Source organism: Drosophila albomicans, chromosome 2R (genome assembly GCF_009650485.2).
Source record: "Drosophila albomicans strain 15112-1751.03 chromosome 2R, ASM965048v2, whole genome shotgun sequence".
NCBI lineage: Eukaryota > Metazoa > Arthropoda > Insecta > Diptera > Drosophilidae > Drosophila > Drosophila albomicans.
In genome coordinates this window covers 16,424,276-16,449,219 of record NC_047631.2, presented here as the reverse complement: position 1 = coordinate 16,449,219, position 24,944 = coordinate 16,424,276, and the positions used below count along the sequence as shown (strand labels likewise).

Below are 24,944 nucleotides of genomic sequence, written 5' to 3'. Positions count from 1 at the left end.
GTGTTTGAAATGCTAACAAAACAGCAGTTAGAAGCTGCCACTGATGATTGCTGCTCATATTGCACATTGCAGCCGTTATTGGAGCCTATTGTTGCCAGTCTTAACTCACTTACTTTGCCTGTGTAAAGTGTTGTTTGTTATTATTGTCTGTAAAATTGATTGCCAAGTCGGCTTTTGTGCGCGATAAAATGGCTTTCAATTAATTAGCAGGCAATTGCTGTAGTTATTGTTGTTGTTATTGCATTTGGCATATCAATGTGTGCTAAAAGAAAAATCGTGTTGCGAAATAAACAAATGATTCAACTTTAACCTGACCCTGCATGTCTGTCACAGATACGCAGCAGCAACCGAAGCAAACGAAGCAGCAACAGCAGCTGCAGGATGACATCATTTGAAATGCTTTGCCATTTGTTTTAATCACAGCGAAAAGCAAAAGCAACAAAAACAAAAAAAAACTAAGCATTTTAAATGCTATAAATTACATTGCGCACAATTGACCAAAAATGTGCATTTGCATTGATTAAACAAACATCTTGCTGACGATGTTGCTGCCACCCACAACAGCAACAGCTACAGCAAGAGCAAACTGCACGCCTGCGCAATGAAACCTGTCAAAATATCTGTTGCAACAGCTGTAACAACAACAAAAACAACAACAGCAGTGACAAAACAACTAAATTAGCAATATAAAAAATCGGTAGTTGTTGTAGGTGCCACAATCCAAATTATTCAATTAGCATGCATTGCGTATTTTCATCTATTTTAAATTGATGACGTCGTCAACAACACAACGAGCTGCTCCTATTCAACTGACATTAACAACAAGCAGCAACAACAGCAGCAGCAACAGCAGCTAAAACCCCACATAACCATAGTCAGAAAAGCTATCGCATTGTATTTGTCCTTCAAAAGCCGTTGACTAAATTGGAATTGATTTGGCAACGATTTTAGCAGCCAGCAACCAAACCAATTTGACTTTGACCATATGGGCGCGGGCAGATGACTTTTACGCTCGAACACAACAAACTCAAACTAAAACCAAACCCAATGCTCAACTTTAATGGCTTCGAATGAAGTTAGTGCTGCTGAAATCCAATTTATTAGCCAAGCTCGGTTTGGTGTCATGCGGGCCACTTGCCGGGTTGCCAATTGCCAATACTTAGTTGACCAATAATATGCCATTTCACTAATGATTGCTAAGATACAAATGTATCTTCGAATTATGATTTGTGACTTGCATTTTGTGTTCGAATGTCTCACAAACTTAAATTTCTTAATTAGTTATATTCAACTGCATAAAGAGTATGAGAGTTGAAATAAAATATATTCAAGAAATAGTTGATTGTGTAATGTTGATAGTTAGGATAAGAAATGAACTGTTCTTCTAGAGAGAAAACGTTAATTTATGTGATCAATTATCTGTACTATCCTTAAGATTCTTTTGTGGATCTTTTTGATTTTTAAATTGTTTGATATTTACATATATCATCAAAATTTTGTTTGTAAATATAAAAGATAATTGCCGTGTAGTAGATATATTGTAATGTTGTTGGTAAAGGAAAAAATTTTAACTACGGTTTTAGAGAGTGAGTAAAATTATTTGATCAAATGTCGGTTCTAAGTATCCTTTAGGTTATTTTGAGAAAATTTAAATGCATAACATGTGAATGTTCTACCTTTAATTTTGTTCATATAACTTACATTCTTTCTACAATCACTAATTATTTTGAATTCAATTTAGAATATTCAGACACATTTATACTTTATAAAATATTTATTTTGGGAAATATCTTTTTGTAATATTTAGTTATTTTTAGGGAAATATTTTTTGTACAAATTTCAATTGTAATGTTAGATTATCAAATGTTTTGGAAACTTAATCTTCAGTTTATAGTATTACAGTTTAACCATTTAGATAATAAAGAAAAGTTATAATAAAATTAAATATTTGTTATTCTAAAAAAATATACAGTTGTTAATGAGATGATCACAGTAGTTTCTTTAGGAAAAGTTAGTTCCCACTAAGAGAAAAATTGCAAAAGAAATATCTTTTCAGAAATATTATAGGATATTAGGATAGATTTTTGGTTCGTCAAATGCCTATTGAAAGTTGCCAACAATATACTTTTTATTAGTGCTTATTATTAAACACAAGCCCTTGGTAAAGTATTTGATATTATTTACAATTCATATAAAATCGATTCAAGATGAGCAATATTATAACACCAACCTGGTCATTTCCGTGAAACAGATGTGAATGCTTTAGAACATTTGCACAGTAATAAGAAAAGAGCTGAGATACAAAGTATCTTGTTTGAGTATTTGTAGCTTTTGCTTTTGTTTGAATATTTGTTGTTGTTGCTTGATATTGTTGTTTCTTTTTTTTTTTTTTTTTTGGTATGCTGCAGTATCTCGTAGCTAGCGTGTCCAACTTGCACATCAATTTGTTGTAGCACCAATCAATAATTTTATTGTATCTTTTGTAGTATCAGAAATACACACGCGCATTCTAACGTTCGACTGCCTACGTGCGACTTCCTACGCGAAACGGCAGTAAAAAATTTTATGAGCTGCGAAGAACACGCGAAATATTTGTTTTTTCAGTTGTTGTAGTTGTTGCTGTTGTAGCTGCTGCTGCTGCTTCTGCTGTTGGCATTTTGGCAAATTATTACACAATTCTTCTTTATTTTTTTACTTATTCTTGTTTTTTTTTGCAAAATAGAATATAAGCAGAAGACAAAATACGTATACGAACAGGCGGATTGGCTAATTAGTAGCTTGGACTGGCAGTTGTAGTCGGTATCTGTCAGATACGGATAGACATGCTTGTAATCTGCTCTAAACACTGACACAACGCAAAGCAAAGCGAACCGTCGACTGGCAGTCCGACCATGCGACAGACCCTTGCCAATTCCCAAGTAAACAAAATAAATAACATAATTTAAAAGCGCAAAGCGTAAAAACTGAGCAAAAATGCGAGTATCTAAAGTCGGCAAACAGCGCCGCGCTCTTTATTTTTTTTTTTTTGTGTTGTGCTGTGTTTCTTTGTGTTTAATTGTATGTGTGTTGCCAAAATTCGGGGACGGGCCGGTTCGGGGTTGGGTCGGGTATGGAAAGGGACAGAGGCAAAGGCAAAGCTTACATACAGATACTACGCTGCTGCTGTTGCTGTTGCTGCTTCTGCTGCTGCTGCTGCCGCGACATTTCGAGCAAACAGCAGAACGATCAAGGGCATATTGGACACGACGACGTCGCTGCCGCAGTCGCTGCTGACGTCGCTGTCGCTGCTTATGTCTCACCCTTGAAGGCTTTGGAAGCTTTTACAGCAGCGAAGATCTTGTAGTTGTATCTGTGCCTCGTGTATCTGTATCTCTGTATCTGCAGCCGTATTTGTATCTGTATCTGACGGTTGGTTTTCGCTTTCAAACGAGCAATTTGCGAATTTCTTCTTCGACAGCGCGCATTTTTATTCCTATTCCTCTTTTTGCCTGCTAACCTAGTACCCGATCTTTGGCTTTATGATGTTGTTCTCGCTGATGTTGTTGTTGTTTTTTTTTAAGAGTATGTGTAAGTCTCGTTTGTCTCTTTTTTTTCTTGGTTCTTTGTTTTCTCGCTTTATTTCGTTTCTTTGCTTTGGTTTTCTGCTTCTGTTCCGTTTCGTGTGCTCATCATCATCATCCCCAAAAAAACAAAAAAAAAAAAAAGAAAAGCCTCCGCCTCGGTTTTTGAGACTCTATCCCTGTCTTTGTCCGCTCGTCTCCGTCTGAATCTCATATCATTTTAATTCCATGGAATTGTCTGAAAATTAAGCGCAGCAACAAAAAGCGAAAAAGCAAGCGAAGCCGTTGCTTGTGTGCAAAATGTGCGCCTCACATGTTAGACATTCAAAGGGACTGACAGATAAACCTGATGACGATCTTCATCCTCATCTCCTACTGCTGTTGTTGCTGTTGCTTCATATAATGATCATCAGCTGTTTGCCTGGTTGCCTTGGCTTTTGTGTGCGCACCTTTTGTTGATTTTGTGGAATTTCAAATTCTCAATTCTCAAATCGCAAATCGCAATTTGCATTTGTTATTCTTTTTTACAGCCGCACACATTTTCAATTTGCATTTCACTCGAACTCTATTTGCAGATAACAATATATATATATGTATAATATATTATTACATTTTATCGAACTTGTGCCACAAAATATGCATTCGCTATTTAGAACTCGTATTCAAATTCGTTGTACAAAAATTCTAAGGAAATTTCAACTTGTTTTTTTTATTACAATGAACTTGAAGTCAATAAAAATATAAATGCTTATCGCTCTTTATTTCGATTTGAGAATTAATTCTAGTTGAAGCTGAGATTCCCTATATATGTTCTTCTCCCCACATACTTTTTGGTTTGCTGTTTAAATAGCCGCTGATCTCATTTCCATTTTTTGTATTTTTTTTTTTTTGGAGGAATCGCCGGAAAGTTCAATATGTTGCGCGCCACATGTTGCACGCTCTTTTTGCCTCGATAAGGTTTGTTTTTGAATTATTGTTGTATTTAGTATATATTTTACTCGTATTAATATTGCACTGATTTTAGGTTTGTTGTCCAGACACTTTGCACTTTGCGATCATGTAACTTTTTGTGGGCGCTAAGACTAAGATCGTTTGTTGTCTTTTTGTTTTAGTTTTTTTGTGTTTTTTTTTAAATTTTCTTGTTGCGATAGAAACGCGTGCCACAACGTTGCGGTTGCAGTTGTTTTTAGCGAGTGTTCGTTGCAAATGCTGCAAATAATGCTAAAAGTCTAAAAAGAACACGTTCAGCGGCGGCGGCAGCAAACAACAACAACAACGACAACAACAACAATAGCTCTACAACTTTAGCAGCAAACGTCGCAGTCGCAGCAGTTGCAGCTGAGAGCAAGGCAACATCACAGCGTCGCATGTGGCAAATGCTGCTAAAGCTGCTGCAGTTTACTCTCTGCATTCTATACTCTCTCTCCCTCTCTCTGTCTTGGTCTCTCTCTCTCGCTCTCTCTATACAGGGCCTGCGTCTTGTGGCTGGTGCATGCATTAGAATAGGCTTAGATTAAGACTAAGTCCGAACCAAAGTCCGAGTGGGCTTCGTGCCTTTGGCCAGATCGGTTTGCTTTCTTGACTTGCCGGTTTGCAGCTAAGCGAACTCGCTTCACAACTGTGTGTGTGTGTGTAAAGTGGCTGTAGTGGTTGTGTGTGTGTTGTTGCTGCTCAGTTCTTGCGGCACATGTGCGCAACATACTTAAGTGGCTTTCAAAGTGCTGTCGCTGCTGCTGCTGCTGTTGCTGTTGCTGCCGCTGCTACTGGCCCAGCTACAAACTCAAACACAAACACAAAGGCAAGAAAACACAAAAAAAAAGAAGTAAAGAAAAAAACAAACACAAAGACAAAAGGCAAACACAAACAAAAGGGGGCAGGGGCCGTGCGTAAACTTTGCAAAAAGCACACACAAAATATGGCACACCAAAACGCACACACATACACTACACACACACACACACACTCGTAGATCGCCTGTTCTTTCGGACAGCCCAAACTATCTGACGATGCTCGCAACGCGCTTTGTGCAAAAAATTTTTGCGCGCCTAAGCTTGCGCTCTCTTTCACTCGCACACACTCTCTCTAACACGCTTTTGTTGGCCGTCTCTCTTCATTTGTGTTGTACTCTCTCTCTCTGTCGCGTCGCCGTCGCTGTCGCTCATGTAAAAGCAATTTGAACGCCAAAAGATACACAGCTGTATCTCATAGATACACGCACTCAAGTCAACTCAACTCAACTCATTCGAACGATCGCACGCACTCTCAGCGCTGAGCGACTAGCGTCAAATTTGCGCTAATTATTTGCAAGCACACATTGTACTATATACATTTACTATATCTATACAGATATTTTTGCGTTGAGTGGGCAGCATTTTGCCTCTTCGCACTCTGTGGCGCAAGAGCGTGTGCGAACGTTAGTCAATAACTTTAAAGGTTTTGTCGTATTTAACCTTTCAACATTATTTAAGTTTTAGCCACCCGCACAACAGCAAAAGATACTCATCTCTCTCTCTGTCTCTGTCTCTCTTTCTCTGTTCAGCATTCGCCACGCATTCGCAAACAAAAGCGCGCGATTTGGAGAAACGTCAGAAATGCCAGAGAGATAGTTTGGCTGTGGCCAAAATGGGGGTGTGTGTGCTAGTGTGTGTGCTAGTGTGTGTGTGTGTGTGTGGGGCACCAGTAATTGGCAAGGTCGTTGCGGCGTTTGTCGTAATCATTGGCAACGTTTCTGCTTGGCTTCTGTTCGCGCTGCGTTTGCTTTTTGGCCAAAACTGCAAAACGAATCAACGAACGAATAAGCGAATAAGCGAATAAGCCAACGAACGAACAAGCGAACGAATGAAACGAATGACAAAACAAACTTTGCCTGTTTGCATTTGTTTTCGTGGCCCATGAAGAGCACCGGGCATCAGCCACCGGCCGCATTACGACGTTTTTATTTTGCCGGGCTAAGAGCAAAACCGCCAACAACACCAGCAGCAATACAAATTAAGAGGTAGAGAGAGAGAGAATGAAAGAAATGGTTTGTCAAATTTGGCATTGGGTTGTCGGGTCGTTAGATAGCAAATATTTTTCTTTTTTGACTTCGCTTCGTTTTTTGTTGTTGTTGTTGTTGTTGCTTTCTCAATTTGCTCGAAATAACTTACAATTGATTCAATGACCCTTTTTACTTGATTGCTCGTAGTTAGTTGGAAATAAAAAATACCAACACACAACACACACATACATTTGAGAAAATAAATTGAAAAGGGCACGTTGTTAATTAGAGAGAGAGAAAACTTGCTAAGTAGCTGATCAGACAATGTTCTCCACATACTAAATACGACTGACATTAAATTAAATATAAGAAACTGTGATTTAATTTGATTTTATAACAACTAAATCGAAAATTTGGATTTATTCATGGTAATTGTAAAATATTATTTATTCCCAATTATGAAATATAATAATAATTTTAATAATGTAAGTAAGAAATAATTTATTGGAGATCATATATAAATTTTACCATTAGAAATTAGGAAAGATTCATTGGTATTCTACCATCTTCTTTAGTTTTTTTTTGATTAATAAAATATGAATTTAATTCCATCTGATAATAGAAGAATTTAGTGAAATAATAATTATTTCGATTTATTTTTAAGCTTAGAATTTATCATAAAAAATTAGAAAATATTCATGGGAATTTTGCAGTAACTTTTTAATTCAATGTTAACTTAATGCAAAAAATAATTTATTAATTTACTATTAGAATTTAAGAAAGATTATTCGCAATTATTTCAAATTATAATAAATAAAGATAATTACAAAAAATTGGAATATATCATTAAAAATTGGGAAATATTCATAAAAATTCTGCATTGTTTTTTAGATTGTTTTTTTCAATTATAAACTATAAATTAAATTACAGAATTTAATTAACATTCTATATCAATTTTGAGTTTGCAAATTAGTAAAAATTCACAGGAAATTAATATTCGTTTTTACACTAATTTTTCATTATTATAAAATAAAATTTAATGTATGCCATTTAGCATTCCTAATTAGAAATAGAAAAAAATACGCACTCTAAATGCACTCATCTTTGCCACTGAATGAACACTCATTCACTTACACATTCACTAACTAAAAATAAACAATTTAACGGCAACGACGTTCTTATCTCTGACCTGTCCCAGTGACAAAGCAATAAATAATGCAAACGCTTTGATGGTATCTTATCTGAGCTATCAATCATCAACTGTTGTTAGTATGAGCACAAGTGCCCTCACACACACACACTCACACACATACATCCAAACACACTCTCACACTTTGACGTGATGGGGGCAAATGAAAGTGAATTTGGTTTGGTGTTTGCTTTACAATAGCAGATAAAATCCGTTTGGCGCAAATATTTAATCTCTTTATAAGCTAACGCTAAATCGTTTGTTGTTTATTGTTCTGCACAACACTGGACGTTGCACGTTGCGTATACGTAACGCGACTCTGAACGTATCGTATTCATAGTCTTCTCTTTTTTTTTTTTTTTGTTGGAATTTGACTTCTTTTTTCTAATATTTGGCAATTGGCTGTGCGAAGTTTGCACACATGTGTTTTCCTTTATTTAACAACATCGACATCGGCAACAACAACAACTTGTTTTACAAATAAACTCAGATAGCTGCCCTAAATTTCATTGTAGACCACCCCGAAAAAAAGCCAAAAACAAATTTATGTATGTTACCTTAATGCTAAGTATGTACACTAGACGAGTATTTCTCGCCAAAAAAAAAAAAAAAAAAAAATGTATCTGGCGAAGAAAACCCAAGGAAAAAAGTAGGGCGCCATATGCACACCTACGGCTAGAAAACAATATGGTTTTTATCGACGCAATTTTGATTATAGCAAAAATATTACACGCTGTGGTGCTTGTAGCTGATCTGCTACTGCTGTGCTTGTTGTTGTTTTTGTTGTTGGTATTCCTAATTTCATACTCGTATTATTTGCATGCCTTACAAAAGACTTTGTTTATCCCCGCCTTGTTTAGTTTAACCAAATGTGCGTAATTTACTTAGCCCAATTTGAAATTCCGCATAAAAATATTGTTTACTTCCATTGTAATTCATCTAGGCTATTGAACTATCCAGCCAACTTACGAATACCAATACAAACAGTTGAAGATACTTCTAGTATATGTAAAAGATATGTGTATCTAAGCCCTCCCTCAGAGCACTCAATTATGTCACCCACAACTTTGACGATCCGATCATAAATTTCGTTTAATGAATTTAATTGGCTCGTCGCATAAATCTAAAGCGCTTCAGTTGAGTTTACGCTGAAAACAAAGCGCCTGGGTTTGGCGCCTCGCAATTTATTAAAATCAACCGAACAAAAAATTGCCAAAAAGCAAGGAAAATATAAATGCAGGAAGAAGCAGTGGCGAAACAGTGCGATCTATAAATACTCTCACAACTTGCAAATCTATTAATACCATTTTAATATTAGCCATGATAAAAATAATGTTTTATAAATAAATAACAAGTCATAATATTTTGATGAACAAAAAACATGATCAACAAATGGTTTCAATACGAAATTATATAATAACATTTTTTGTTAAGTTGTTTATAAATATTTCACAAATTGTTCAATCGAGTTGAATGAGAGCTAAAGAGGTATTATTTTTAAATACACATTTTATTGACACTATAAGATCAGCTATGCTTTGTGATAGGGTATTCAGCAGCCAGACAGAGGGTGACGTCGCATTGCAACGTTGACAAAGACAGCGATACAAATACAAGTATATAAATACAATATATACATATACGCGTATGTTGGATGTAGTATATATACGCGCATTTGCCCTTGAAAATAAATTTTAGTTTGCAAAAAAATTGTGCGATTTTTTCGTAGATGTTGTTGTTGTTGTTGCTTTGCATTTGGTTTTTGGTTTTGTTTGAATTTTGTTTTTGGTGCGCTGTTTGCATTTTGTTTAACATTTGATTCACACAAATATACAACATAAACGCAGGAAGACACGTCGCCAAAAAGCTTTAGCAACAACAACAACTACAACTACAACAACAAGAGCGAAAAGAGCATTGCGGTAGCAAATAAAATAAATGTTTTAGTTTGCATTTCGAATGCTTTGCATGTAATTTAAAAACTGGTCTAGTGGGACGTCGACAACGACGACGACGACGACGACGACGACGCAGACCTTCGTTAACTTTGCCAAAATTATGCGAGCTGCCCTCAACCGAAGCCCCCATGACCGTCTCCTAGCACCCGTGTGGCCGCGACAGGTCGCCACGTAATTTATAGCAAAGTGCCGTAGAGCACCAAAAACAACAACATCAACAACAACAACAGCAACAACAATAAAAACAGAGAAACGACAATAACATTAGCGACGTTAACAATAAACACAAGCGAATACAGTGACAACCAAATTTTGGCAAATGCGGAAGTTTTAATTTCGACTGCGTTTCGCTTTTTTTGTTTTTGTATACCCTGTAGTCAACAATTAAGTAAAAAAATCGCTAGAAAGAGTTTAATGACTCTGTTAGCTTGATTAGGTATTCCATTTAGTTTTTATCTTTTTATCTGCATCTGTTTTTCCCATTAATTAATTAACTGAGAGTCTAAATATTCTTCTGATCAGCTAAGCATAGTATTCATTATTTCTGAGTATTTTATTATTTATTAATTTACTTTCTTAGGATCTTAAATTAAATTTAATAATATATTATTAATTAAAATAAATTTTATAATAATGCTTTGCTATATTAATTTCTTAATAAAATTAATTTAAAAACTCAGAATTGCTATTATACATTAATGATTTAATTTGTATGTATTTTTCGGATCAGCAAAATATTTATTTTTCTTTAGTTACTTTGTATTTTATACTTTATACTTTAAACTTTTTATTTCAAGATCTTATTTGTAATATTTTTTTAATGTTGTGAAAGTTTTTCAAAACATATTAGGTATTTTTTGAAAATATTTTAAAAGTTATCAACTGATATGGTAAGCTTTCCGATTATTAAATATTATTTAGATCTGCATAGCTCTAATTATGTTTAATTCTTTACAGTTCCAAAATTGTTATAGATTATTACGTTCCTATCAAAAAGAAGGTTTTTTTTAATATTTTGATCAATCTTACGACTTTTAAGCTTAAATTGTTGATATTATTTTAGGTATCTGTTAGCCGTGCAATTTGACAGGAAATGTTAGAAGATTGTTCGTTGTTCGTCGCGCGTTGCAGTCATCGATTCGCATTTGTTGTTGTTTTTTTTAATTATTGCTATTTTGTGAGTTTAGCTTAGATTTTTTTTTGTGCTTTTTTTGGTCTTTTGGTGCTGCGACTACTTAATGAATTTGCTTTTGTTGCTCGGGTTTGGGCCGCTGCATGAGAACAGCCTTCAAAGTGTATTCGTTATCATTGCTGTTGCTGTTGTTGTTGTTGCTTTTGTTGTTGTTTATTTGCTTGACGACCTTTGCTATTTCGCAGCGTTTAGATTTTTGCATATTTTGTTGTTTTTGCTTTGTTTTTTTTTTTTTTTTTATTTATTTCTTTTTTTTTGGCAAAACATGTTTTCTCAATGCTTACATAATCCATGTGGCAGATACAGTTTCAGTTAAGATGATCACAGTTTGTCTTTTCAACAGAACTCGACAAAAATTTCGTATTTCAAACGGTTAATGTAAGCAAGTTATTTATAGATACTTCAAAGCAACGGCATCTTGACTTTTGATTGTGACGTAGTTTTCCAAACAGGAACAATAAAATTTGAATCTTAGTTTATGAACTTTCTTGGCACACAAGGTCAGTTATATAATTTCCAGTGAATTTCGTTTTGAAAAAAAAGGTAATAGGATTTTATTACTACAACGAAATGCATAAAAAGCTTGATGGAGCTGAATTTTTAAATTAACCAAAAAAAATATTTGAAAACTTTATCGGTAAATTTCAGCTAATGACTACAAACAGGGAATTAAAGTTTCGTCATATTTAAAATTAAATTTAGAACTACAAATGAAACTAAATTTGTTATAAAAATGTAAATCTGATGCACACAAAAAATCCAAATTTTAGGTAAAAAGTCTGTTTTTAGTAGTTGTTAATAGATTTAAATAAATTGAATTAGTTCAATTAGGTTTTTAGGCTTGCGATTGGAAAATCGTTGTCGATTTTTGTATATTTCATTGCATGCTTTTAGGCCAAGAGTTCTTTTATACTTTTCTTTCATGTACGACATTTTTAACTAAAAGTTCTTCAACTAAATGTGAATTTTGAATGAATGTAAAGTGCATTGGAAGGAATTGACAATCCTCTTCAGCAACAGAATCAAAAGCATTCATTGCCCGTTGTGAGTCTCCCTCGCACTTGCTTATTTAAATATATAGTATGAATTTGTTGCTGCCGAGTATCACTGTGTGACTTTTGTTGTCCCTAAGTGGCACATATGCACATTCCCTCACGCCTGGACCAATTAGCGAACAAGTTCGTCTTGATTTAATGCAATGACTGGAGGGCAAGTGCGGCAAGTCCAAGTGTATGTGGCGGCTGATGCATGGTGCATTAACCTCTTGCGTAATGAACACCAACAGCGCCACCAACAGCGCGACAGGCAGGTCGCAGGAGAAAAAAAAACATATTCGGGCTAGGGGAATACAGGGGAACCCAAGGAGGAGTTCCCTGTGCAGCTTGACGCGCAGCTGCGTTGTAAAATTAGAATTTTTTTAGCCAGACCAAAAGCTTGCGAGCCGAAGATGGCCAGGTTGCTGATAAAACCAAGCCGAGTTGAGGCTGAGTCGAACCAAAGCCATGGCCAAGTAATTCCTTTGGCTAACAAAATAAAGTGCGCTACAAAATAATTGCAAATAAAATGCAGTCAGCTTCAGCTTCAGCTTCAGGTGCACTCGCAGTCGAAGTCGCAGTCGGAAAGTCGTCTTCGTTCTCTTGGCTGGGGCAGCACCTGTGCACCGCGTTTAATTCCATACGAAAACAAACAGCCAAGCAAAAAAAGTGTTTGGCTGTGCGCTGTGTGTGAGGCGAGCAACAAATGTTGCATGATAGGCAAGCACCATCCTCGCTGCCTGCCCCAGCAACAACAACTCGTCGTATGTTTTGCAAACCTGGGCCTAAGCAATGCGGCTGCAAAGTAACAGCATCGAAGAGCCGTTATCAATATCTGGTTTGTCCACTCGCCTCAGCTCAGCCTCAGCTCAGCGGGCGCTGAGGCTGGATGGGCCAGCTCGTAGTACCAAAGACCAGATAGGATTGGGCCAATGTACCTGAGAAGCAGCCACTTTGGCCACTTTGGAATGCGTTCATCAGGCTCTCTGCCACTGCGAGTGGCTAGAACGGCAAATGCTGCCATTTATATAGCACAATAAACATTAGGTGTTGCCTTCTCTCATGGGTGTGGGTATATCGCAGTTCTTGTTGTTATTGTTGTTGCTGTTGTTACTATTGTTGCTGCTTTGGAGTGTTATCCCGTGCCAGCGCTTAGTTAGCTAACGTTTTGTACGCCCAGCGCCTTTGTGTGTTAGCTGTCGTCCACTCCTCCCGACCCTCAAAACCTCAGCTCTCTTTCCCCGAGGGCCAAGCAAACGGAGTTTGGTTGCTTTTTCTATTAAAATTACCATCAAGATTTACATTTCGGTAGGCAACAGGTTCGAGTTCAGGTTCAGGTTCGCAGCAGTATCCGCGATATCTGTGTCTGGGTGCGAGCTTAGCTCTGGGATTGCAGATTGAGGATTGGGGATGTGGATGTGGAGGCTGTGGCTCCTTTTAGGTAGAAATGTGGGCAGTGACCAGCCGACAAACGGTGGCGGTATATTCAGCGGCAGGGGAAGCTCCCCTGCTAAATGCCTAGGCCGTCCTCTGCCCACTTGTTTTGCTGCCACAAGCTGCCACAATGCTCAAGTCAAGTGGAAAATTGCTGTTGCAGCAACATGGCTGGTTGTTGTTGCTGTTACTGTTGCCATTTGCGGTTACTCTCATTTTGCATTTAATGCCCACATTTAGCTGGCATGCCACGCGGCATTAGTTGCAACATGATGTGCAGTAACAGCAACAAATGTGGCACATCCCTTACGGGACTTGCATGCACATGATTTACAGTTCAATAAAAAAAAGGAAATCCATAAAAACACGACAAAGAATCAAGTCAATTAATTTGGTCTTTGCTTAAAATAAATTGCAATACTAAACTTAATTTCTCCTACTCAAAATTGTGTTGTTTAGCATTATGCGTACTTCATTCAGGGATATTTCCATCGTTACATGATTAAATCTTTTTACAGGCTCTCTTTGTATTCATGCCGTTAGATCGCAACAAGGCTACGCCTCGAGCTCATCTTGTGTCGTTTGTTGCTGTTGCTGTTTTGTTGTTGTTTTGTGGTAAGTGGTAGCAGGCCATAAGCAATAGCGATAAGCATTAAGCACTGACCGGCTGGACCATCTGGTTGCCCACTTGGTCATGTGCAGAGACGTCAATCGCCGCTTGCAAAGGCAAAACGCAAAGGCAAAAGCAATAAATTTAAATTTTATTTAACATTTTACAGGCTCTCAAAAGGCATAAACGGAAATTTAAAGCAGGTATATACCTGGGCAGTAGCCCCACTAACAGCAATTCGAACAGCCAAAGCAACAACAGCAACAACGACAACAACGACAGCAACAACAGCTAGAACAACCCAACAAGGAAGCAATTGCGTTTGTAGCTCTCCAGCAGCGCGCTGCCTTACGCATTAGGACATGCGTTGGCCCAGTCGACGGAGGCAGAACAAGAAGATGAAGAAGAAGGGGCAGAAGCAGCTAACAGCACTCCAAAGCATAAAACAATTTAAATATTGCCTGCGCTGCACTTGCAACGGCAGAAGAAAAAAACTAATAACAGCAACAACAACAAGAGGAACGGTAACTGCAACTCGAAGGAAAACTTGTTTAAAGAAAATCCCCAGCAATAGGGAGAAGGAGGAAGCAGCCAAAGACGAGGCGAAATATATAAAAAAAAAAACTCGCGGATGCATCTGCAATCGGAATCGCTTGCCGCCGCTAATCTTCATCATCATCGCAGCAAGCTCATGATGATGTTCGTCAACGGTGTCAGCTATGGGCAACGTAACTGCAATCGCTGCAAAATCGCGCCACGGAAGGCGGAAGATCAACACGCATGGGCCTGGGCATTACCACAATAACAACAAAAACAACAAGAACAACAACGATGAGGATGACGATGTCCCTTGTCCGTTCGTAGCCAGCGCCATGTTCATTTAAATCTACAACTTTTGGAGGGACAACTTGACTTGACTTGGACTCGGTCTCGGTCTTGGTCTTGTCATGAGTATTACTCGTAATCGCAGTCGTCTTCGTCTTTGGTAATCGTATTCGCATTCGTATTCGTTGTTGGATTTGCGACTGCCATGTGAGAAAATTGCGCACTTGAGTGCTGAGAACCTTCGGGCCTGCCATTGACGTTCCTGCTGGGATCACCTTCCATCCATCCATCCACACACATACATACATACAGTCTTCCCTCCATCTGCTGTAAAGTGAAAATTCTTAGCTACAAATAGTAAACGAGCAAGTTGCGTCCAGCTTATCGCGAATTCATTATTGAAATAATTCTCTTTCGCTAAGCCCTATGCGAATGGCTTTCTTTTGCTTTTCCTCTGACTAACGGTAAATGCAAAAGGGATCTAGCGAACATCTTAATGAAAATTGAATTTTATGTTTATTACGCAGCTTGCCACTTAAGCCACACTCAGCCACAAAACGGCTAAACTGGCTTCCAGCCCTCCACACACATAACCTTTAAATATGCCAGACAACCGACCGACCGACCGGTCCAGCTAACCAGATTTTAAATGTTCCTCTTGCTGCTGCGAACCTACGACCACTCATAAGCCATGGGATGCGACCATACTAAAGATAGCGGACCCCGGACCACAGTCCACCATTTCTATTCCTCTGGCAATGGCCAAGCTAGCGGTAGGGGGCCGTGCAATGGCAACATGTTTGCTTGATAAGTGAAATAAAAGTAATAGAATCCATAGCAAAAAATAAGCTACAAAGCCGACAAAAGATATGCACTTCAGAATAATAAAAAAACACTTAAATATGTTGAAAAAGTAAAAAAAAAGCAAAGCTTTGCTTAAAATATAATTATTTTATTTTTCGTTGTTTTAAATAACAAAATAAGTGTTATTATTATAAATATAATACATCAAAGTATTTATTAATTAATTTAATTAATTTTTATAGATGCGTCTTTTTCTGAACTACTGAATTTTTAATTTTATAAAAACCAATAATATACTTAGAATTGATTTTCATAATATATAATTTCATTTTCGAAACTTTAAAACTTTTAATTAATTAAATGGATTTGAATTCTTTAATAGAAAAGTTATATAAAACCTCATCAATTTGAAGCAATAAAAAAAAGAATATATTTTCTAAGAATATTTTTTGTTAACTTTTTTAATCAATTTAAATTTTATTTAAAATATATATTAGTATTAAATATATATTTTCGTTATTTTTACATAAATTCTAATATATTTTTCTAATATATTCATTATTTATTTTACTATATTTTTGTATATATTTATTAAGTTTTACATTATTTAATTCCATTTTCTAAAGCGTGTTGCAAGTTGTACTTGATAATTAAATTAGCCAATTGCGCACGTCAAGACCAAGGGACAGCGACATTCTGAGCCAGTCAAAGAACGGGGCAAACCTCGACTCTAGGCAGCCGAATGGCTTCCTCTGCCGTACGCACACACACACATAAACATACACACGTGAACACACAATTACATGGAGCTGCTAGGAGCAACTAGGAAGCAAAATGATCTGGCCTGCGAGCGAGAAAGACCTTGGTATGGGGCTTGGGCCCAATGCAACAAGCAAGCAACGGAGCTACAGAGCAACGGGGCAACGGCAACCTGCCACACGCGGCCTACGTAAGTGGCAAGATCGCACACAGCCGCCAAGTTGCCAAACGAAGGATGCCAAGCGAAAGGTGGCCAGCTACATAGCTCTATGTATGTACGAGTATTCGCAACGATACTCGTACACACTTAGGTCCAAGATACTGCATGTGGGACGCTTTTGGTTGCCAATGCCTGATGCTGCTGATGGTGATGTTGCTGTTGTTGCTGTGGCTGCTGCTGCCATGCCCCCAAGTTCTTGCATTGATTTAGCAAACATGCATTTTTATAGCCTTACAACGCGCCCAGGCAACAACGAGTTTTCTCTACTAGTATTATTTATACCAAGCTAGCGGCCACAGTCCACGATTGCACTGTTTCTGTTCTTTTTTTTCTTCTGTTTTTGCAGTTCTTGCCTCTCCTCTGATTATTTTGATAGCACTGGCGCAGCTGCAGCATTGGCCCCCTTTCTTGCCACACCGCTGGATTAAAGTGTTATTAATGTTTATTATGGCTGAATGAGTTTTAATGTTTGCTGAAGTTATCATTAAAATGTTGTTAAAATTTGAATACCATGTGAGACGAGAGACCGCAGCACTACGATCGTCACAAACGATCCGTCCAGATCTTTTCAATGTGAATGTGTTTCTCTATTTTTGCTTTTTTCTTTTTACTAGCCAACATTGTCTCTGGCCTCACTGTAATTGGCTGCCATCTCAGCTGCCCCCGAAACACAGCAGTCAGAAGACTGAGAGTCACAGAGACAGAGTCAGAGAGTCAGAACACTCTCTGTACACTCTCCACTCTCCGATATGGGCAGGAAGAGCGCGTACTTTATTTTGATTGGAGCTGCCATGGAATTTCTTTTGTGTGTTCACAGAGATTTTTTAATGATCGGTGACAGGATTATTAAAGTCATTAAGCGGCCACTTGCAGTTGTTGTTCAAATCGACGCCGTGTTGTTCTTCTTCTTATTATGTTGTTCTCAATGGCAGCGGGGCTAATAATGTTTTGCACTCGTAACTGTAACTGGCAAACTGTTGCAACACCGTTTGCTGCTCATCTCGTATGCTGATGCATATCATCAATGTGAATCAATTTTTAAGTACATCGATTAAAGGTCATCTATTTTCTGCCAACTAAACAACTTTCTCTTTTGAACGCACCCTCATCAACTGAACTCAACTTGCTGCACTTGTAGACTAAATCTATAACAATTTGGCAAACAACTTCCATGTGATCCGGAGCAGATGTGCTGAGCTTGTGTAGTACTTAATTGAAGTGAAATTAAGTGATATTAATCAAATTGGTGGATATTAAAAGTCAATCATATTTAAATTCGCAACTTTCGACACTATTCGTGTTGGCAATTTTTAAAGTTTGATGACCAAAGGCTCCGTATAATTACAAAACACACTTGGTAGTTAATTGGATAGTGTTTAGCTTTAAAATAAAGTAAATATTCATTGAAATAAAATTGACATTGTTCGACATGCTTAATTAAAGGGCAAGTGAATTTCAAGGGCGTCAACGGTTCACTTCAATTCATGAGAACTGAACTGTTGTTAGGCATTTTAGTTGACTTCGTGTTGACTTAAAATAAACAATTAGTTTAGCGCTGTTGCTTCTAATAGTCACACCTGCAATGCCCCGTTTATTCGCACTAACTTCTGCTGCTCCTCTGTCGGTTCGTGTGCGTTCCAGGGAGTGTTGCACCTATTTGTATCGGGTTATCCAGTTCGTTGGTTGGCTGCCACCTCGCCGGGGTACAAAGCGTTATGTATATTTAATTTGGTCATGTTTGGCATTTGGCTTTTCAACATTCTATTTAGTCGTTGGTTTTGCCGTTAGCCTGGTTATGGATTTTAAGAAGTTCACACCTGGAGAGTTTCTAAGCGTCTTTCCAGTGTTTCTGAATGTCATTGGATTGATGGTCAAGAATATTATGGGAATTGTTTTGCTTAAACGTCTGAACGATACGGAATTGATTCTTGATGTGCTCGATGACCAATTGCAGCGCGAGAGCGATCGTCGAAAGATCAACAAAGCTGTGGCCAATTGTAATTTCGTCTTTACGGTTTACGGCAGATTATATTTGGGTTACACCCTGTCAGTGTTTTTGACGGGTGTATTCAACGGGCAACCACCATGGTTAATCTATAATCCTCTCTTCGATTGGCGGGATAGCTTCGTACACTTGTGGATGCAAACGATACTGGAGTACATCATAATGTTCTTGATGGCATCAATCGAATTAATTGTCGATGCTTGTCCCGTTATATTTTTAATTATATTTCGAGCTCATGTCGATGTGCTCAAGGATCACATTCGTCAGCTACGCAGTGATGCGTACAAAACTGAGGAGGAGAACTACAGAGATTTAGTTAACTGCATCGTAGATCACAAATCGATCATTAAGTAAGCTCTAAAACTGCAAAATTTCGATTTGATAGAAAGCAATTTCTTATTTCAGATGCTGCAACCTGATGCGACCCTTTATGAGCCTAACCATATTTATACAGTTCCTTCTGATTGGCATCGTGCTGGGAGTGACCATGATTAATATAATGTACTTTTAGGATATAATGCATAGCATTTCCTCTATTGTTTATCTTGCTGGCATCTTGGTGGAATCGTTCCCCTTTTGCTACCTATGCGATTTGCTAGTCGAAGACTGCGATGACTTGTGCAACTTATTGGGTCAGTCGAACTGGATCGATGCTGAGCCCAGATACAAGTCAACCCTGCGGATATTTATGCACAATTTGCAACAGCCGATTATCTTCGTCGCTGGGGGCATCTTTCTGATCTCAATGAGTACTAACATTAAGGTGGGTCTATGTTCGAGCTTGTATAAATATTTTGATCTTTATAATATAATTCACATTTTTTAGATGGCGAAATTTGCATTCAGTGTAATGACTGTAGTGCAGCAGATGAATTTAGCTGAACGCCTTAAATAAGCAAGGATATCTAAATAATAATTAATATGTTTTTTTTTTTTAAATTTTATTCTAATAATGAATATAAGATTTGTAATGAATTTGAAAACATGTAATAAACTAATAAAGTTTGCTATAAAAACATTAGGAAAGTTGCCATTTGAATAAAGCAATTTCTGTTGCTATTCCCAATTCACCATAGCCCAAGAATCCCTAATTACATATTTGGATTATTTAACCTTATTCCAAAAATGATTTAATAAGCATTTAGTAGACTAAATGTTCGTAAATTTAATTGTGATAATAATTTCTTACTATCCAATGTTGCAATTAACCCTTTGAATAAAGCAATTTCTATTGCTATTCCCAAATTACCATTTTGCAGAGTGCAGGCTTAATGGTTATTGATTAAAGCAGCCTAAGAAAAACATCTGGACGAGTCACATGATTAGCAAAATTCACTGCCAATTTTCTTTTGTATATAAACCGAAGACATTATTTCATGTCTCAGCAGTTCCAAGTGTGATGTTTCACTTATTCAAACTAGCTTATACAGCGCCTCTCTCTCAGCGCGTTAATTCGAAGGAGAGCTACACTTCTTTGTACTACGCGATGAGATTTGTGGGATGCGTTCCATTCAATCAGGAAAGCAATCGAATTGTGCATCTATTTCGAATGTGCTGGGCTTACGTTTTTCCTGGGATTTATTTGCCAGCGGGATTATTCTTCAGTCTTGTCTTTGACTTACATCGATTGACTCCGGCAGACTTCCTTGGCGTTTTTCAAATATCCGTCAACATAATCGGAGGAGCTGTTAAAGTCTTTGGGGCTTTCAATTTATTCACCTATTTACAAGAGACGGAATCCATTCTCGATAAATTGGATCAACGCTTGGATAGTGATTTTTATTGTCTCAAGATTCACAAAACAGTCGCTCAATGCAACGCCATTTTCTTAATTTATGGAATATGTTATAGTGTTTACACAATATTTATGCTATTGAGTGGTGTGATCATGAGTAAGCCTCCTTGGTTAGTTTACAATCCCTTCTTCGATTGGCGTGAAAGCTTTGGTCTCCTTTGTGCTCAGATAATATTTGAGTATTATCTCATGTTTTTTATGGCAACTTTGCTTCTTATTGTCGATGTATTTCCCGTCATTTGTGTCATTATATTTCGGGGTCACGTTGATGTGCTTAAATGTCATATTCGCACCTTACGCTCCGATCTACTGAAAACCGAAGCTGAGAACTACAAGGAACTTGTCGCTTGCATCCTGGATCACAAATCGATTTTACTGTAAGTTTATCTAAATTTTTTGGACATTAATTGTATTTTTAATTAATATTTTTCACAGTTGCTCTAACGCTGTGCGTTCGGTCATATCGCGTTCAATTTTTATACAATTTCTGCTAATTGGCATTGTGTTGGGAGTGACTCTGATAAACGTCTTTTACTTCAGTAGTTTATTTCGTGGCATCTCGCTGATGATATTTGTGGCAGCTATCTTAATGCAGACATTTCCGTTCTGTTATCTGTGCGATTTGCTTGTAGCTGATTGCAATGATCTGCCACATTTATTATTTCAATCGAATTGGATCGATGCTGAACCCAAATATAAGACAACACTTAGGTTTTTCATGTTTCATCTGCAGCAGCCAATTATGTTTATTGCCGGAGACGTTTTTCCCGTTTCCGTAAGCAGCAATATCAAGGTGAGTCGTTGATAAGTTACACAATTAAAGAAGTTATAGTAATATACTCAAATTTTCAGGTTGCCAAATTTGCTGCTAGTGTGATGGCCATAGTACAGCGAATGAATTTAGCCGATAGGTTTAAATAAGAATTACTATATGACTGCATTAATGCAACATGGCAAAGGCACAACCTAGATTTTTTTTTTTTAAATAGTCAAAAATCGTTATATAGTAGAAAATAAAATGCTTGAGTACACAATATCAGATTGGGAATTGTAATTTTAAAGGAGCTACTTTCATTGGTTTTTATTATGTTTTAAATGCAAGTTGATCATAAATAAATTAGCCCAAATAAGTTCCAAGGTAATTAGACATCTGTTCAGTTCACACATGCAAATAAATTGGTGGTTGACAATTTAGTATAAAAGCTTTCTGAACACGAGATGGTTAGAAGAGTATATTCGCAAGTTTTCGCAATGCAGGAAATATTTCGATTTATATATCCAGCTCCGTTGAGTGTTAAAGTACATTCTAGCGATTGTTGCATATATTTGTATCGCGTTATGAAATTCGCTGGTTGGTTGCCCCCAGAAGAAGGAATACCACGATATGCTTATTTGTGTTGCTCAGGCCTGGCAATTGTGGTGTCAATAATTTATCTGCCAATTGGATCTGCTTTGAGTCTGATTATCGACTTTCAATATTTGACACCTGGTGAATTTCTTGGAGTATTGCAACTGGGTCTTAATATGGTGGCAACGTTGCTGAAGGCGCCCATGGCTCTGAGTTCTATGTCGAGTTTTCGTAAAACAGAATTAGAAATTGATAAACTGGACGAAAGTTTGCAGAATGACAACGATCGAAGGAAAATTCACAAAGCTGTGGCATTAGCGAATTACATTTTCTTGGCTTACGCTGCGCTTTACTCGTCCTACATGGTTGTGATGGCCTTGATCATAGTGACTAGTGAAAGACCTGCTTTTTTGATATACAATCCATTCTTCAATTGGCGCAAAAGCAAATGTTTGTTTTGGATGCATTCAATTTTGGAATACATCGACGTGTCAGTTATTGTGATATATGCTCTTATTTTGGATAGTTACACTTTAGTATTCATGATTATATTTCGAGCTCACGTTTCTATTTTAAAGGATCATGTTCACGATTTGCGAACTAATCCGCAAAGGACTGAAATTGAGAATTATGAAGAACTTGTCAGCTGCATCTTGAATCACAAGTCGATTATCAAGTGAGTAAAGACATAATATTAAAAAATACTATTTTCTGATTTAGATTTTCCATTTTCTTTTCTATAGTTGCTGCAATTTAATGCGTCCAATTATTTCGCATACAATTTTTATACAATTTCAACTAGTTGGTGTTTTGCTGGGCTTCACTATGATCAATCTTTGGTATTTCTCGGATATATTCACCGGCATCACATCTTTTTTATATATCGCTGCCTTATTATTGGAAACATTTCCCTTTTGTTACCTTTGCGATTCGCTCGCAGAGGATTGCATTGAGTTGTCCAATTTATTGGGACATTCACATTGGATCGATGCCAAGCCCAGGTACAAAACGGGACTTCGTATTTTTATGCATCACGTGCAACAGCCAATAATGTTTATTGCTGGCGGAATTTTTCCCATTTCAGTGAAAAGCAACATTAAAGTAAGAAGACGTTTTTATAATATCATGCTAACAAGTAGCTGCATTCTTAAATAATATCTTTTTTAGGTGGCCAAACTTGCATTCAGCGTCATGACAGTAGTGAGACAACTGAATCTGGCTGAGCGATTTAATGCGGTGCAGAAAAATATATAGTCCATTGACGAGTGCTCAGATAAAACATTGAAATAAAATTTATATTTAATTTGCGTGTAAATTAAGAATACTAAAATGCAATAAATGTATACTTCATACGAAATTATGGCTAATAAAAAAGTAGAATTATAAATCAAACGTGGATGTAAATAAAAATGTGCACAAAAAAGGTATCCTCGATTTAACTCAAGTATAGAAGAAATAATGACGGCGAAGATTTATAATCCAAATAGTAAATTTGAATCTCAGTTTCACCTTCTAGCTCAACTTAGGTTTGTACCAAGATAATAAAATTTTCATTTAAATTTTGCAATTTTTTCTTCAATGAGATTATGTTATTGAGACTTGACATCTGGAATTGGGTAATAGCAACATAGACTTGCATAGTTTCATTTAAGTGAATATATGAATTTGATGAGTAAATTCAATAAATTTCCAATCATAATTTATTTAATGATTTTAAATGTTAGACAACTATTTTTCCACTATTTCTATGTATAGTTGTGATGATTATTTTTGTCTTTAAGAACCGATTTTATTTACACTTAATTAAAGCAAATCCTACAAATGAAAACAGTTGAATGATATTTGATACTAACTTTTCACGCCTTTGCTAATAACAGGGCAGAATTGTGTTTCATAGGCGTGAAGGTCGCTTTCATCGCCACCTGACTGAATCACACTGTTTTCCTGCCACTGCTGGCAATATAAAAGCCTAGTGCAATTGCTTTGATATCAATAGTAATATTTGAACTATCCAGAATGTTCAGAGGAACGCATACAGCACCCCTTTCAGTTCGTGCGCGTTCTAGAGAATGTTGTGCCTATTTGTACCGGATTATGAAGTTCTACGGCTGGATATTGCCGCATCCAGATACAAATCGATGTGTTAACTTAATATGGGCACTGTTTATATTCGGCGTAACATTGGCTTATTTGCCAATTGGTTTCTTTTTGAGTCTTGTTCTGAACTTTAAGAGTTTTACAGCTGGCGCTTTTCTAGGAGTCCTACAAATATCTGCAAACACAGTTGGAGCTATGATCAAGAGCATCATTGGATTATTCTGCCTGCAGAGGCTTCATCAAACAGAATCGGTGCTGGACAAACTCGATGATCGTTTGCAGAACGATAGCGATCGACACAAGGTGCACAAGGCTGTGGCCAAATGCAACTACATTGTGCTGCTCTATAGCATACTTTATCTGGGATATACGGCATCGGTGTTTGTGGCAGGTGTATTGACTGGTCAACCGCCGTGGATGGTTTACTTTCCCCTCTTTGATTGGCAGAATGGTGTGGGTCTCTTTTGGTTGCACTCAATCATTGAATACTTTCTGCTCTCTGCTGCTGTGATGGAGGCACTTGTGTGGGATGTTTATGCTATTGTATTCATAACAATTTTTCGCGCTCACATTGACATACTAAAGGATCACATACGCAACCTGCGCACCGATCCAAACAAAACTGAAGCTGAAAACTACGAAGAGTTGGTTGTTTGCATTATAGATCACAAATACATATTGAAGTAAGCTATCTGAATATTTATAGAATTTATAATATTTCAATTTTTATGCAGTGCCTGTGACTTGATGCGTCCTGTTATGTCGCGCACAATATTTGTGCAATTTCTGCTGATTGGCATTGTGCTGGGAATTATTTTAATCAACGTTTTGTACTTCTCGAACATATTTCGAGCCATTTCATCGATTGTCTTTTTCACTGGTGTCATGCTTGAGACTTTTCCTTTCTGCTACTTTTGTGATTCACTGGTCGATGACTGCGAGGAATTATCCAATATCTTATGTCAGTCAAACTGGGTCGATGCTGAACCCAAATACAAGTTAACTTTGAGGATATTTATGCAGAATTTGCAACAACCAATTATATTCATCGCAGGGGGCATTATTCCTATCTCAGTTAACAGCAATATTAATGTGAGTACAATTGTAGTCTAAATTTATGCTGCATTCTAACACACA

At 37.1% G+C, this 24,944-nt stretch overlaps 2 protein-coding genes across 8 annotated transcripts in view; one reads left to right on the top strand and one right to left on the bottom strand.

Annotated features, from left to right (window-relative positions):
- Positions 1-24,944, bottom strand: part of LOC117575875 (sex determination protein fruitless) — a 108,824-nt gene that overhangs the window by 65,482 nt on the left and 18,398 nt on the right. The window contains exon 1 of one of the 7 annotated variants that reach the window (XM_034260306.2): positions 2,231-2,875. The exons of the other annotated variants lie outside the window; for them this stretch is intronic. Within the exon in view, the coding sequence (XP_034116197.2) occupies positions 2,231-2,238 (8 nt within the window). The 5' untranslated portion in view covers positions 2,239-2,875. Of the gene's footprint in view, positions 1-2,230; positions 2,876-24,944 lie in introns of those variants that run through there. 7 annotated transcript variants of the gene reach the window in all.
- LOC127566177 (odorant receptor 59b-like) lies at positions 19,006-19,462 on the top strand. Its single transcript, XM_052007978.1, has 2 exons — positions 19,006-19,330; positions 19,394-19,462. Exons 1-2 carry the CDS (start codon positions 19,085-19,087, stop codon positions 19,460-19,462), a joined length of 315 nt encoding a protein of 104 aa, XP_051863938.1. The 5' UTR covers positions 19,006-19,084.

Excerpts from the sequence above, each read along its gene's own strand:
- LOC127566177 (XM_052007978.1), top strand. The coding sequence starts at position 19,085 with ATGCATAGCATTTCCTCTATTGTTTATCTTGCTGGCATCTTGGTGGAA. Across the intron at positions 19,331-19,393 it reads CAATGAGTACTAACATTAAG|ATGGCGAAATTTGCATTCAG; the intron begins GTGGGTCTATGT and ends CACATTTTTTAG.